This window comes from Buteo buteo, chromosome 25 (assembly GCF_964188355.1).
Source record: "Buteo buteo chromosome 25, bButBut1.hap1.1, whole genome shotgun sequence".
In the NCBI taxonomy this organism is placed as follows: domain Eukaryota; kingdom Metazoa; phylum Chordata; class Aves; order Accipitriformes; family Accipitridae; genus Buteo; species Buteo buteo.
Window position 1 is genome coordinate 17,565,533 of NC_134195.1, and position 16,315 is coordinate 17,581,847.

The 16,315-nt window shown below is 40.0% G+C and overlaps 1 protein-coding gene across 2 annotated transcripts in view; it reads left to right on the forward strand.

The window, feature by feature from the left end:
• The window catches only part of TBL1X (transducin beta like 1 X-linked), a 203,545-nt gene extending 187,814 nt beyond the window's left edge, over positions 1–15,731 (forward strand). For both annotated transcript variants that reach the window (XM_075057375.1, XM_075057374.1), the window contains 6 exons: positions 3,601–3,722; positions 5,182–5,256; positions 7,729–7,856; positions 9,019–9,184; positions 9,976–10,077; positions 11,336–15,731. In XM_075057375.1, the coding sequence (XP_074913476.1) occupies positions 3,601–3,722; positions 5,182–5,256; positions 7,729–7,856; positions 9,019–9,184; positions 9,976–10,077; positions 11,336–11,362 (620 nt within the window). In that variant the 3' untranslated portion in view covers positions 11,363–15,731. The remainder of the gene's footprint in view (positions 1–3,600; positions 3,723–5,181; positions 5,257–7,728; positions 7,857–9,018; positions 9,185–9,975; positions 10,078–11,335) is intronic.
• Positions 15,732–16,315: the final 584 nt, after the last annotated feature.

Here is a 16,315-nt window from a genome sequence, read left to right on the forward strand (position 1 = left end):
AGATGTCATAGATACTAAGTAATCTTGAGTAACAGGCAGTCACTGACATAACCTTAAATTCACCTGAGACCAGACTGGTAAGATGATGACTGAATTCATGATCCAAACTGGATAAGTTGTCAAAGTGAAGAATTTTTGAGGGGCATAGTCAAACAGAGTTTAAAACCACCAAAACGTTACAGATTCTGATGCTAGAAATGTTCATCTTCCTGTGTGTTCACTGTAACTAACCCAGTTTTAAATACAGCAGGCTTTCACAAGGTGCTTACTGGTGTTTAAAACCACGTATTTTGCTACTAATTTTAAAACATTAATTTGCGCATGCTTTTCAACTCAATTTCTAGTTGTTCCCATTCTCACATTTTCACAGAGTTATTAATATGCAGTAGCAATTGAAATGGTTATTCAACAGAAGACAAAAAGTATGTCCATGCACACAGCAGATCCATACTCTGCATTTTTGTCACTCATCTTCTCGCTTATTAATGCAACTGTCAGTTTGGAGGATTCAGTGTCTGCTGACAGATTTTCTCACTGTGGCATTTATTTATCTATCATAACTGTTCCATAAAACCAGACTTCGCACTGTATAGTGATATAGTTAATGAGACACTTAAGCCTTCTCATCCCTAACTATTTATTGATCTAAGTAGTTGTGGATTCAGAACTTGGTTGCCCCTTCAGAATCACGTTCACTGATGTGTAGCTGTCTTAGCAATGATGTGCATCAAGGACATATCACTCCATTCCCCTTTTAGCAAGTTGAAAACTTAACTAGGTCTTCCAATGCAATATGCCGATGTCCATCTGCATTAATAGATTTGTTTTAAAATTCTTATTATGTATGCTCTTTGTCTTTGGACCATAAGACACAACTCAAGTGGAAATGTGGAGAGGTTAATTCTGTTTTTTTTTTTTTCATTATTTCAAGTATGTTTTCATAGGGAAGTAAAGCATTTAGGTAATAAGGGAATTGCTCATAGGCCAAAAGCTGGAGTCTTTGTCCTCACAGAAGTCTAAAGCCACAAAGACCTCACCTTGTCCTCTTTGCATCACTTATTCGCCAGAACAAACTAACAGCAAATTCCTTTCCATATCTGGAATCTGAAAACCTTGTCTGCACAAGGATTAAAGGTGACATTTTAACAATTAAAAGTCTAGTCTAGACAGAGTACAGTTCCTTTAACACATACTTGTGTGGCATACTTCTTTGCATACTTCTTTGAAGTCTGGGGATGGTTGGCCTGGGAATAACATAAATTTTTTACTCTCAGCTGCTTTACAACAACTTGTTTAGTTTACACCCATATGGACAAAACTGTCATCTTAAAATACATAAGGAAGACTCCTTTGTCTAGGTCTTGAAGGCCTCTATATCATTGATGTTCCCATGTACCTTTAAGGTTTTGTGTTCAAAATACGTACGGAAGTGGATAAGTAGCTTCTAGGGTTTCATTATTCTTGCAAAACTATGAGTCATCATAGGGCACTTGATCAAAATATGTATTCACAAAGCTTATTTCTTTAAAATGGAGTCAAATAATCCAGTTTTCATATCTGCTGATAGATGTGAACGGATGTCTATGCATGCAGGAACAAATTGGTTAAGTGATACTCTAAGAGGTATTTGTATGACCCAGTTTTAGACATGTAAGTGCTCTGAATCACTCCCTGCAGACACTTAACTCTATCTTCTTCTGAGCTTCTAATTCTGAATCACACCTGAATTTGTTCAGAAAAAGCTTAAATATTGTCGGGATTTATTTTAGCTGCATTTCTTAAGGATTTGTTGCTGCTTTTTTTAGATTACATTCTAATTGTTTTTATGCAATTGACTAGTATCCTGTGGTTTTGGAGACACTGGCAATTCAATTACTTGCATTAAAAACCATGTTTGGTTGTTTTTCCAGACTATGTATTTATCCAGTAAACATATGATTAAACATACCAATAAATGAATCAGTATTAGTTATCAACACACTATGATTCAAGTTATGCTGCAAAGCAAGTCCATCACTTTAGGTGCCAATAGCTCTCAGAAGATTACTTTTCAAGTCATACATATCATACTAGATATTAGCCCTGAAGGCATGTTGCTATTAATGAAGATAGATTTTTGTTTGCTCTGAAACACTAATACAAAGCTTGCAGCACAAAAAGAAAGACAAACAGGCAGTTAAAGAAACAAAATCCTTTGCTGTTTCCTGATCCCCTTTCATGTTCATTGGAAAACTCAGAAGTAACCTGCCTTCCTTACACAAATCTCCTTTATATTTCTGCAATGTAGAAATTCCTTACCTTTCACACAGAATTATTGAGCTTTTTCATTAATATTCTAAAAAATGTTTGTATATGAAACAATTTCAGCCCTCCATTGTCATTTAGAGAGCTACCTGATGATTCGGAAGGTGACATGGATCAATCTCATTTTGCAGTTCATAAAAATTATAACAGGCAAAAACATATTTAAATACAACAGGCTTGGCAGAACAGGTATCTTTTCACCTCTGTATTGCAAAAGTATTTTTCTGAACATATTTGCATAAGGCTTTTCTTGATTTCATTTTAATGATAAACTTGCCTTGTATTGTTGCCAGAAAGAGATTTAACTTTGCTTCCTATATGCTGGTCTCGTTCTGACACACTTGCTTCTCACAGGAGTGTGCTGAGAATGAAGATTTCTATATTTTAGCAAGTCTTATGTCATCCTCTGGAGGGCAGCTAAGCTCTTCCCTGAGCAAAAAAACAAGCAGCAGTCATAGAAACGCAAGCAAGCTGTATGTCAGAAGTTCCGTCCTACTCCTGTGCATGCTTTTAGTCTGCAGTGACATGCTGTAGAAAGTGGGGGTTTTTGGTTTTTCCACACTTTTTGCAAAGCGTGTGTCTGTTGCACACAGGCACTAGTTACATGTTCATGTGCTATCTGTGTACAAAGTTTCATTAGTTCAGTCCTGGGTAATGCCAAACCCTCTACAGAAACTCTTCCTCTCATTTCAGATCAGCTTGATGAATGTGCCTATCTTAAATCAATCCCCAACCAAATTAAACTGAATGTAGGTATTATTAATCCACGTGTCTGCACGGAACAATAGGTTTGTGTCAGTGGTTGCATAAAGCTGGTGCAAAGGAAGATGGCCACCTGCTGCTTCTCCCTCCCATGTGTCGTGCCTGGGATTCACGGGGAACATTTTTTTCTGACCCAGCTGAAATTATCCGTGTTTTTTTCTGGATTAGTTTTCTCCCAGGTTCTTTGCTGAACTGGCTTACAGAGGAATGAATGGTCGAGGAGGCCCAAGAGATGTGTATACCTGGGAGCGGGGAGGGTGGAGGTGGATTGTTGTGCCCCCTCTTAGATGACTTAACCCAAAAGGTTCTCATAAATAGATGCCACGCTAAGCATCCAGATTATCCACTGCAAGAGGAAAAACAATTTGTGCCCTTCAGACAGTCCCTGTCGTCCCTGTAACTGGTAGTAGGTGACAGGCCAAGAACTAGCTTGTAGTCCATTTGATCCAGATAGGTGACAGGAGGGAAATGATTTGGGATAGCTGTTTCTGTGCTGTATTCCCTGATGTTCCTTCCATTGTTTGTACCTCACAGCTCCTGCTCTGGATGTAGACTGGCAGAACAACACTACGTTTGCCTCCTGCAGCACTGACATGTGCATTCACGTATGCAGACTTGGCTGTGATCGTCCCGTTAAAACCTTTCAAGGACACACAGTAAGTTTAAGAAGCCCAAAATGTTCATGATAAAGTCACAGCAGCATGTTACGATGATGGCAGATGATGTGTTTGCAGGGTGTGTTCTAGCACCAGAGATGTTCCAGCCCATTGCTTCCCTAAAACCGTATTCCTTGGGAGTGATTCACTGCCTGTGAGAAGGGATAAACTGTTCTAAATCACCGTAGGAGGCAAAACCTGCAGCTTAAACAGTGAGACTATTTATATGTAGCATGAGCTGCAGACTAAAGGCACATTAATAAATAGGATTTTGTTTTCCACTGGCTTAATTTCCTTTAGTAAATGAGAACTATGAATAAGAGGAGAACAATTTACCTCCAGCCATTGCTCAGTTTTAGGATCAATTTAATCTAATAAGATGTATTTAAGATGTATTTCCCCCTCTTTTCCTGGTGGTACTTAATGACTGTCAAAAGCTACTTTTTCTAGCTTTCATCTCATACTGACCTGTAATTTAGATGTTAACTTCCAGAAGTTGCTGTCTCCCTACTGAGGAAAAATGGGGCGTTTGGAGACCTTTATCTAGTCTATGGTTAAACTGATACTAAACTGATATTTCATGACAGGTTGTACATTCCTACCAACAGACTGGTGCTTTTTATCTTTATATGAAATGCACCATTTTGCGCATGATGCAAATTCTTACTTCAAATATCTGTACAGTTCCTTTTAATTATGACTGAAACATGTAAAATGGATAAAGAAAAATTTACATATTTTCCAGGATTATTTTCACTGAGACCCTGAGCCAATATATGTTTTTCAGAAACAATCTTTCCCTTTTTGTGGATTTTTTTTTTTGTCCCTATGTATGACCCTCAAAAAAGCTCAGAAAACTTACTGATTACCAAGGGGATATGCTAGGCTTAGTTAATTACAAAGCACTAGAAAGATTGATAGAGAGAGCATTGGAAACTATTCAATATTCCATCCTGATTTTCATTTACACATATACCTCTCTTTAGAGAGACCAGCATTGTGGTACAGCTGCAATACTAAGAACTACACACTCCACAAAACTTTACATCCCACCAGTACTTTCTATTGAAAATTTGCGTCTCTGAGTTCTACAGAATATTAACTGAAGAAATATCTCAATTTTAAGAAGAAGTTAATGCTGTATCATCAGTCTGCTTGGTTTGAGGGTTTATTTAAATCCTAGCCTATGAAGAAGGGGTCTGAGAGACTTTGTGCCAGAACACGTATCAGAAGACTGATTGTGTGTATTGTTCACAAACACAAAATGGTTACCATTCCTAAATGACACTTAAATAACATGTTCGGAAGCAGCACTGCTTTTGTTCCCCCATAAAGCAACCAGGGCTGTGATATGTGGTTGAACTTGTTGCATGCGTAAACCCCGAGTGCCCTCTCCTGGGGGCCCGGTACAATGCAGGTAATGGGAACGTTCACTTCATAAAATCACTTTTTATTTCAGAACGAGGTTAATGCAATCAAATGGGACCCATCTGGCATGCTACTAGCATCTTGCTCCGATGATATGACATTAAAGGTAATATAATTTCCATTCCTGCTCTTCAAAAAGTAAAGGCAAAAATTATGTCTATTTCTTAATCTTCTCCAGAGTGATGGTACTGTATCACTTAAAGTTCTGCATGAACAATAGCTTCATTTTGTCCCATATTTCTTAAAGTCAATCTGAAAGATAGAACACAGAGAAGCAGCCACTGGGAAAAGTGAGACATCCTATCCAAATAAGTGTTATGTGACTGATACAGCACTGTCACAGAGTAATCATAGTTTGACTATACACACATATATATGCATATATATACATCTGCTTCCCTGTCAACAGAAGCACAATCCCTGTGCTAAGAAGCAGCCTATCAGTTACACTTTGAAAAGAATATAAAAATAAAGAGTTTTGTTTCCCATTGGGATTTTTTTTCTGAAAATAATTTCATTGGAGCCATTTGATTTTTATTTTTTTTTGGTAATAGCTTTGGATTAAGCAATGGGACACAACATATATATATTCAGAGCCCACCAAAAATTTGAATAGCTGTCTGAAGATGCCTATCTTTATCCATTCACTGTGTGGGAAGCCTAAGGCAGCCACGCTACTGATGTACATGCCTCTGTTAGGTGTCTGAAGTTAGGCGGAATGAATCTGGATTCTGGCTCGCAGGCAGCATAGGCTGCTTTACCAGCACACCTGGGCCATTGCGCTGTACCAGCACAGGACTGCTAATACAGGGGGAGTCTGGGCTTGCAGAAATACTTTTCACAATAGAGCTTTTCCAGCCCAAACTCCTCGCTTATTCTCCTTTCCCAGCCACATTAATGAAGGTTATGTCTATGTAGGAATAGCTGTATGTTGTAACAGCAAAGCCTTCCTGCTGGACTGTTGATTTATGCTGGTTCCTTGAGCAAAGCCAACATCCCAGGGTTTTGTGGATAGAGTTGTACCAGTAATACAGTTTCCTCATAGTATAGTTGTGTTAATTAAGGCTCATACCTCTTTCCCCTGCTGATTGACACAGCTGAAGCAAGAGACGTTTCTAGCACACACGCAGCCTGTGTATAAGAACTGAAACTGGGAGAGCAGCAGAACTTGTAGTTGAGAGCTAAGTGAACATCACCATTACGAATGTTTCCTCTTCATAGGTAGCCTGACTTCTGCTCAAATCTACTCTGTCTTTGCCACATATCCACTGGGGTTTTCGTCGCTCTGGATTCTAGCTGTATTATTGCACACTACTGACAGAACTGGACATTTAATCCAGTTTAAAAAAAAAAAAAAAAATTAATGTTTCTCAGAACAGAAAATAGGGCTAGAAGAGACTGAAACAGAGCACCTTGTCTGTTATGCTGCCACAAATCAGTATCATAGTAACCATTATTGTTCTGCTTAAACATCCTGACCCAGCGATAGCACATTTTTTTTGGTGCCCAGTTGTGTGCTGCATTTTAAAAACCACTGTGGCTCAGTGTCATTGGCACCAGTTCAAATTTCTGACCACTGAATTTGGCACAAGAGCTAACGGTTTTCTATCCCCGGCCTTGCCTAGTTTTAAAAACCTCCAGGGGATGGAGACTGCAAATGCCTCTTCAGGCAATTATTCTACTTCCTTTTCCTTTGGAAATCAGTCCTCTCTGGCTTCTTTTTCTTTTCTTTTCTTGGAGTTCTTGATATTTTCCTACAGCTTCTTGGAACATGTTGCCTGTTAGCAATAGAACATGACTAAGCTTTGTGTAACATTTCCAAAAGCAGACTCAGGTATGCTGTTGAAAATTCAGCATAAGAGCACATCATTTCTCTCATAGTGCAGACTTGCAAGTGAGTAAAATCATTACTACATTTTCAGTATTTCTGAAATTGACTGACTAAATTTGAGTTATTTTCCCTGCTGTGAATTAGCTTAATCTTATTTTCTCAGTTAGCTGAAGAAAAGATGTACTAAATTACCTGTCATCTCTGTTGAGCATATTCTTTATCTCACACTGAAGTATTTGGCCATGTAACACTGCATAAGTAGCTGATCGTCTTCCATCATCTATGCTATTAAAAACATGAGGAAAACAAATGGAGTTCAGGAGGAAAAGGAAAATTTTACTGGCATAAGAGAAAATTACTAGGTTCTAAGCAGTTATTGAAACTTCCTTTTCATTCTTTAAAATGACTGCTGTTGCAATGTGTGACTTAAACTTCAAGTTAAACTTCTCTAAGTAGAGTAACTTAACCTTCTGTATGAAAATACAGTTACAGGGTATGGGCAGTACAGCAACTATGTAGTTCTTACCTATTGAATAAATAGTACTATTAAATGTGTAGCTCTTTCCCCTAATGGAGTTATTCGAACATGTGTGCCAAACTGCTGCATTAATAAATTGTTTATGTGTATGCATGTGTGTCGAGATCTTAAATTAACAAATGGTAAGAATAACATAAAACTGAAATACTTCAGCTGAGAAGAGATTAGTAACGTTGCCATTTTTCCCCTCCATAACTACTCTGACTTAGATTTGGAGTATGAAGCAAGATACCTGTGTACATGATCTTCAGGCTCACAGCAAAGAGATTTATACTATCAAATGGAGTCCTACAGGACCAGGCACCAGCAACCCAAACTCCAACATCATGTTAGCAAGGTAAAAAATAAGCCTCTTTCTGTTACCTTCCAAGAAGAAGGATCGTCTTTCTGACATGTAACTCTACTGTCACCTTGCCGTCAGTCTTCCTGCAGACAATTCCAGTAAAAAGTACCTGTGTTCGTAAATCAGGGGGATGGATCCAAAGGGAAAGGAACTATATTTGAAAAAGGAAGAAGAAAAAGAAGGAAAACTGAGTCACGTGATAGCTAACTTCTCAGCTGCCTTGATAAATTTGGCATTGCATCTTCACATCCAGCATCCGGTTGTCACGAATGAAAGTACTTAATGAGGCAGATGGCAGCCCGTTCAGCCGGTTGGAATGTGTTCTAACCAGGGTCATGCAACTCACCTGGGCAGATATTGACAATTTTTATAGTCATGTTAACTAACAGAGAAAAGCTTGGATAATCTTTAAAATTCTACAAATAAAATTGGTTCAAAATTCTTCTTTGGGTTTAGGAAATACGTTTACTTGTAGAATGCCAACTGATGGTAGTACCATGGGATTGTCAAACCAGTTCATGGTGTGTTGAGTTTGAGGAGGATTTGTATCGAAGCTGTTTTACTTATTTTACTCTTAAGTCAGGGAGTGGACAGGGAAGAACTTCACTTTCTTGGAGTTGTTCTTTCAATATTATTTTTAATACCAGTTACTTCCTTTGCCTTTCTCTAAGCCCACAGTTTGGGATTTAGATGGAGTGTAGCAAAAACCAGCATTGAAACAAAGTGAAAAGAACCGCAGTTCTAGAGAATTACAGAATGCTAATTGATTAAATAATGCAAATCCATTAGGAATAAGATCTCTCTGGAACCATTTATCCTATTAACAACAATATATATTTGATGTTCCTGAATAATAGCAGGTAGAATCTCAAAAGGAGGGAGCTTGGCCCTCTTAGGGCAAGTGGTCTGATCCTATATACAGCACACCTAGATAAACTCAAAGGGTCCTCATACAAGAATTCAGTTCTGTAGATACAGTTCTTGTCATAAAAAAAGTAAAGGCTGTAGTGCATATTAGCTTTGCTGTTTGAAACATTATTTCTTGCTTAGCTAAGGGAAAAAACCTGTGGTATTCTCTTAAAATGTTTATAGTATCAAACTACAAATTGATTAGCACCCAAATTAAGACATGCTTGTGTTTGAATGCTTCTTGCAGTGCTTCGTTTGATTCCACTGTTCGGCTGTGGGACGTTGACCGAGGAGTCTGCATCCATACGTTAACAAAACATCAAGAGCCTGTCTACAGTGTAGCTTTTAGTCCTGATGGAAAATATCTAGCCAGTGGGTCCTTTGACAAATGTGTCCATATATGGAATACTCAGGTACTGTTTTGCTTCATGTGAAGCACATCTGGTTTAGATGACACATTAATAGCAAAAGCTTAAATGGAAAATATATGTACCTCTGTAGCATATGACCTGCCAGCCAAGGTGAACCTGACTGTATTGGCTGATACAAATCGCAGAATAACAGTTGAGTCACTCAGGTGGAGTGAGGTGACTGTCCAGAACATTTCTGCTCAGGCTTCTTTGTATGCTAAAACACCTAGGATACGTGAAACTAGGTACGTTACGTTGTGCCCTCAGCTTTGTGAAGCAAAGGTGTGGATTGGTTCTTAGAAATAAGGGGTACTTCTATTTAGTAACAGGCTGAGTTCAGTTGTGAGTCTGATGCACCTGGCTTATACTTTGTCATGAGGGGATGTTGGATACAAAGGGTGTATGGGCTGGGGTCTGGTGATATTCTGAAGAAAAGTGGGACATCATAGTTCCACAGATTTAATTCTGGATACTGATGCCTTAACAGTCTGAATTAACAACAAACTTTAGAGAGGACCACCTCAGCCTAACTCCCCAGGCCTTTACTGTTACAGAGTTGGCAAAACCAGATGTCTAAGAGTCCTACTGTAAATTGCTTTCTGGAGGAGCCTGTTTCTCTTCATTATCAAAGACCAGTTATCCTAACTTCAGCACCTTGTGGAGATGACCATAGATGGGTGATGTGAATAGCTCTCCCTTGCCACCACTCTCTTCTTTTTAATGTAGTGCCACGCAACAGAGAAAAAGAAGGGGAATTTCTGTATCAAATGTTTGCATGCTGTTTTGCTTTGTAGAGTGGAACTCTAGTACATAGCTACCGAGGCACCGGGGGCATCTTTGAAGTCTGCTGGAATGCTAGAGGAGACAAAGTGGGAGCAAGCGCATCAGATGGATCGGTAAGGAGCTTTACACATTCTAAATGTTGGGTGGAGATGACGCTTCGGGAGAGTGTCAACAAAAAGCATACGTGCCACATCGCCTCCTGTGGGCAGAGCTGAAGGTGTAGGCAGCTCAAGACATAAGTAAGTAGCTCTGTGTAGTGTATTAAAAACGCTCCTGCTTTGAAAGGATTTGAATACTTAGGAGGTGGTGTTCCTATGGGAAGTGAAGAATGCTTGTGGAATAGGTGAATATTGCTGAAGATGGGATTGGCTTTTAAATACATATTTGATAAGAACAACAGTAATGTTGTTTATCATTATTATTCTGTCATTTCAGGACATGGTTTAGTGGGCATGGTGGTGTTGGGTTGATGGTTGGACTCAGTGATCTTAAAGGTCTTTTCCAACCTAAACGATTCTATGATTATTTATCTCATCTGTCAATTTTTAATGAAGGTCAGATCACAGCAGTCAGCTCTCTAATAAACAGTTGTCCTGGGGCTTTCTGAGTTTTATCCCACAGCAGTTTACCCTTGAATAGTACCTAAAGGAGGAATTTTTCAGCATGATGCCCAAAGATTTCATTGTGTGGTAAAGGAGAAATATTGCTGCAGAGATACTGATTATTCATTACTATTTTTGCTGTTAATGTTACTTTTAAAAAATTTCAGTTGTAGCATGATCAGCTTGTGAAGGACACACATGTTACAGCACACTCTACAGCTTTTTAAAATAACTCTTCTACATGGCTGGCTAGCATAACTACCTTAGAGCAGTATTTTTCAACTGGTTTTAACAAAGGGTACACCTACGACATGGTTCAGTTGCTTGAGCTTAGTTGTGCCATTTGCGATGGTGCTGTGCCTGGCGTCCACCAGCTGTTCCAACTGGGCGCATGTCCCCTCTAGGTCCTGTGCCCTGCCTGCCAGGCCTGCATCTGCTTTGGATATATTTCAGAAACGGAAGGGGACACTGTATTTAGGCAACTAAATAGCACCCATCATCTTATCTGGGACATACCACCAAAGTGTATGTTTGTAATCCAACGAAAGCCCAGCTCAATGTTAAATGGATGGATTTCACTTGGGTTTTCTCTCATGTTGGTTTGTTCCCTGACTTGTGTGCGTGTAAGCAGGGACTTGAGACAGGCTGGTTGGAAGCTGGGGAGTATAACATAGAGCTGGCTGATCAGCCTGTGTACAGGGCCATATATGAACAGGACTTCCACATCACCTTCAGAAATGGTTCTTAATGCTGAGTCTTTTCTCTCCAGGTTTGTGTTCTAGATCTGCGGAAGTAAAAGTGAAATGTTTTAGAAGAAATTTCAAATGGACCAGCAGTGAATGTGTGGGGAGAAGCACTCTTCAAAACTATTCTTAACAGCTCCAGAACTGTATGAACTTGAACAAAGTTAGAGTGTACCATGAAACCAACTCTCCCTGGCCACAGGTGTCTAGTATTTTGTCCGTAACCTTCATCAAGGAGTAAAAAACGCAGTCACTTCAGAGGGGGAGGGAATGGTTTCCACCTGGAACATTCAGCCTTGGAAGCATGAAGCCACCAGCTAGGCATTGCACTGTTTGGTTTGCATCTGAGAACTTGCTCTGATGGCTGGGAAAAAAAAGCTGTGCCAAAAAAATTAATAAAAAAAAAAAAAAAAAAAAAGAAAAATGCTGTGATAAACCAAAAGGGAAAAAAAATCCTCCTCCATGCGGTGTTGTATTTTTTCCTTCCAATTTGGACACTACAGTTGCTCTCCCAAAGGACGTTCAAAGACCAGTTTGTACTGATGAAATGCTCAACTTTGTAATCACAACACTTTCTATTTTCTAGACTACTTTTTTTGTTCAGTGGTTTTTCTATCAGCTGGAATATTACAGCCTGGAGGATCCCAGGCTTAGGATGAAACTTTTGTTTTCCTTTTATTTCTCCCTTCCACTCCCAACTTCTCCTTCCTTTTTTTCTCTCCTCTTTCTTCTTGCCCTTTTTTTTTTCTTTTTTCCCTGTATGCCCATAGTAGATGCAGCCAGGTGGACATGACAATGAAAATTTTTGACAGACTGCTTCTCCTCTCTTCTCTCTCTTCCTTTTCCTTTCTTTCTCTCCGTTTAAAAGAAAAAAAAATCCTCCATGCTTCAGATCTTAGCGTCTCAAGGGCACTTTCAGCAAATTGTGTAATAAGTGCTTTATATAAGAATGCAGTGCTGGGGAAGATTTTTACAGGAGAAAGATGACTTTTAACAGAAAGAACCCAGTGTATTTTTGGAAAAAAAATATTTTTTATGTTAAACAGTTTTAAAAGCCTAAAATGGCCACCAAATGTAGACCAGTTGTGTAATTCAAGCAAAAAGAATGACACAGAGTCCAAGGAACATGAAAGGTGCAGTATCCTTTTTCTCTTCTCTCTCAGAAAGTCCTGTTAGAAAAAATGCTATTTGATACAATAAATGCCAGTCATTTACTGAGTCCTCTTCCAGCAGCCAGCCATTTATAAAGTCTCGTTTCATTTTTGTGGCTGTTTGATGGTGTACGCTTATTAAAAGGGATTCATAAGTTTGAGACTATAAATACAGCATTCATTTTCTTGAGTCCATATTTTCGTTTACCCTCAGTAACCAGGGGAAAACGCTTGTGTATCTTCTTTCCTCTAGAGATAGTTCAAATTTCATACAGAACATGGGTTTGGCTGCCCATGGCCTTGCTGAGCAGTGCCGTCCTCCACTATTCATCCACTCAGCTGTTTCTGTTCCAGTAAGTCAATGGGATTTTACCACTGACTTCATGAGACCAGTTGAACCAAGATAACATTGGCTGCATCTGTCACTGTTGAAGAATGGACTCTTGCCAAGCTCCTGTCCGTCCGTGGTGAGCACGCACCTAGAAGCAGGCTCTTCCATTGCATCTGGCAGTGTGTGGCAGTACGTGCGTGGGCTGCGTGCTGCAAGGGGAGAGCTGGGTCTGCACTTGGAGGCACCCTGTCTGCCCAGACAGGTTTAGCCTTGAGGGTGTCCTCAGTGCGGTCCTCAGAAGACAACGTAGAACTCTCCGTTAGGTGAGAACATGATAAACCATATATAAATTCTATCTCAACATATATACCACTGTAAAGTTGTGGTGGGTGAAATGATCGGAGTGACAATAAAGACTTCCAAAGCACCACCTATCCACTTTGGACAAGATTTCCTTACTGCAAGGCAGACATCTGCAGGGATGCCTACTGAAGACTACATTACTCTTAAGAGCAAACGATGGATGCAAAGAAGGATGCGTAGGCAGAATTCACTGAACGTGCTGTAAACGATGAGGCAGCCTTGGGGTGGTGGCAGACAAATTCTCAGAACTGGCTGAGTCAGGTGTCCTCTCTAGCCCACAGGCTAGGCTAGGATTTGTAGGAGAGAGAAAAAACAAACAAGCAGAGAACCCCCTTAACATCATGCCCAAAGTCGCTATTTCTGTAACACAGGATTTGATTTGACCACAGCTGCTGAGGTGGTGATTGGATCTGATGGAGCCCTAATGCTGAACTGGTGGTGTAAGACCTGCCAGGCATCTTGGCATCATCATGGCATCGTGGAATCTGTACGTCATTTTTTTCTCCTGTGTTTTCCTCTCTTTATGCTTGCATCTGTACAGCATCTTAGTCCTTCTAGTGGAACTAGGCACTGCCAGCTTCAACTCCGTTTCTTAAAGATACATATTTGGAAAGGAGAAATGAATGAAAAGAAATAGCTGCGAAAAAGGTTACTCAGTCCTGAGGTGCAAACAGTTACATGGAATTTTCGTTATTAATGACAGTTAAGCTTTTTTTAATTTATATAAAAAAATTGGACACTGGAAGATACCAAGGATTATTTTCAGTGTTAAATGCATTTATGTGTTGGTTTTAGTTTTCTGCTCCAAGACCATGGGCTGTAGTAGATGATCACGTGGCAGTTTTGCACTGTTTTATAATAACCATGTGTACCTACTAATTGAAAGTCACTACTTCAGAAAAAAAGTACTTGTTCGAAGAGAGACTTGAATTTGAATACAAAGGTTTGATGTGGTTTTATAAAGCACGGTTGGGTCGATGATTTGATTACAGTCATTGCATGTACACGGTTAACTTCCTAAGCTGCTTTTGGGTGGCGTTTCTGAGAATAACACGCAGAAGCTCCAGGTCTGCAGGCAGCGGAGGGCAGCACGGATGGGGCCCTGCCCTTGTCCCCTGAGCGACACCCGAATAGACCAGACCTCGGGATCCAAAGAGATGAGGTTGCTCAGTGCGAGTTCAGCGATGCCGCGTGGCTGGCTGGCTGCATAGCCCGTGTTCCGTGGTTGTTCCCGGGATAGCTACTGTAGATAAGTGGGCAATGTCTGTGATGCCTGCTGCTTTTTCCTTTTTCTAAATTGTGAGAACACCACCTTTCCTCTGCCCGCCTACATGGAGATAAGAAGCCAAGAGAACCAAAATTTCAAAATCAGTTGGTTTGCAAAGCCTACGTGTGAGAGAGGCTGCTGGTCCAGTTTTCTATACAGACTATTGGATTTGAAAGCGGCATATGTGAGAAGCTAAGAAAGTTCACCTTTCTTCCCCTCCCCCAGACCCTAAAGACTGGAAAATGCTCAAAGATACTGTAGTAGATAGTTTTCAGCTAAAATGGGGGCAGCTCTGAAGGAAGGCAGAAGATGCAGTTGCGAAGGCTAATCCTAGCCTAAGGAGCTGGTGTCTTTAGGAGGTGGGCAGTGGGAAGAGTGGCTCTTCCAGGCTGTAGTTCAACGTGGACGTCTAAGCCTAGACCTGCAGAACTGTCCTCGTGGGAGCTCCCGATTCCCTCTTGCCGCGTTGGCATCCGCCGGCTAGCGCTGCCTTTCTGCAGCTCCCCTGCAACAGAACAGCATGAAGCAACAGGCTGGTGGACTTCATTTTTTTTTCATACAATATCTTTTGATAATTGTGTTTATAGTTCTTTGTAACACAAGAGAAATTGAAAAACCTCAGTGACCAAACAGGACTGTGAAACCATTGAGAGACTTACTGGATTTTTATCATTGCTGGCTGTCTGGAACTGGCCTTGAAGTGAAAAAAAAAAAACCAGTTTCTGAAAAACCACTCAACTTGGGGGGTTAGAAGGATACTGAATCTTTTATGTAGGAAACACTGGGTCCCTTATGGGGCATTAAAGGGCCTGACTTACAGGGTTATACACACATTAACCCCATGCTACATCTTAGAAATTTCCTTTTAATTTGTTTTAAAAAAAAAAAAAAGAAAAAATAGCTAATTTTAGAGCCAAGTGAAGTGCACTTTGTCAAATGTAAGGGTCTGCTTTGTTTTTGGGTTTCTTTTTCTTTTTTCCCTTTTTAATTTTCCTCCTTTTTTTTTCCTCCTTTTGCCTTTTTAAAAGATGTGGTTCTTTGTCAATTGCAGAAATGTTCTTTCAGCCACTCACTGAAATTCTGAATTCTGGCTTCTGCAGTTTTTATTGTCTGTGTCAGACTTGCAGCCAGACTTGGTTCTCATTTCAGCATTTCCCAGGTTCTGTTGAAACAACATCAACCCTTATTTTGTTTCTCCCCCACCCACACTTCCTTCAAATTCACCTTGTGTATTGTAGCTCATTTGTTTTAAGGAGAGAATCAACAGATCATATTCAGTGTCTTGAATAAATTGCTATATTTTGATATTAGAGAATTCTGTGCGTGTTGTTCCTTATTCTTTTCTGGCTATTTTGCATCCTGTGCTTAAGAGCTGGGGTTGGGTGACTTAAGTTGTAATGTGGTGTCACGACCTAAAGGGTTACCTGGCCTGTGGGTGTACACAGATTGTGACCGTGGGTTCATAGCAGTTTGTAATACACAAGGGCATGGAGGCTTTATCCTCTCATTTTCTTTACTTTATTACAGAATACCACAAATACCACACAAATCACCATTAGCAAGTATACCTATGATTAAGAAAGCAAATATATATATGTATATCAAGCTGTTACAAAGTATTAGCTGCAGGCAATAGTATAGCAACAATCAATATTGCAGCAATTACAGCAACAGTCAATTCTAGCAGCACCCGATAATAGCAGCAGTGAAGTGTATTTATATATAATATTACAGGTTACAGCAAAGTTATTACTAGTGAAGCAAACTTACCAGTAATGTAACAGCAGATATGATAGATTACTTACATGTATATGTGTGGCACCAAGCAACCGAACAGATCTCGGAAGGGGCCCAACCGTCCCAGAGGTGGGAGGACAAACCCGACCAGCCCCAG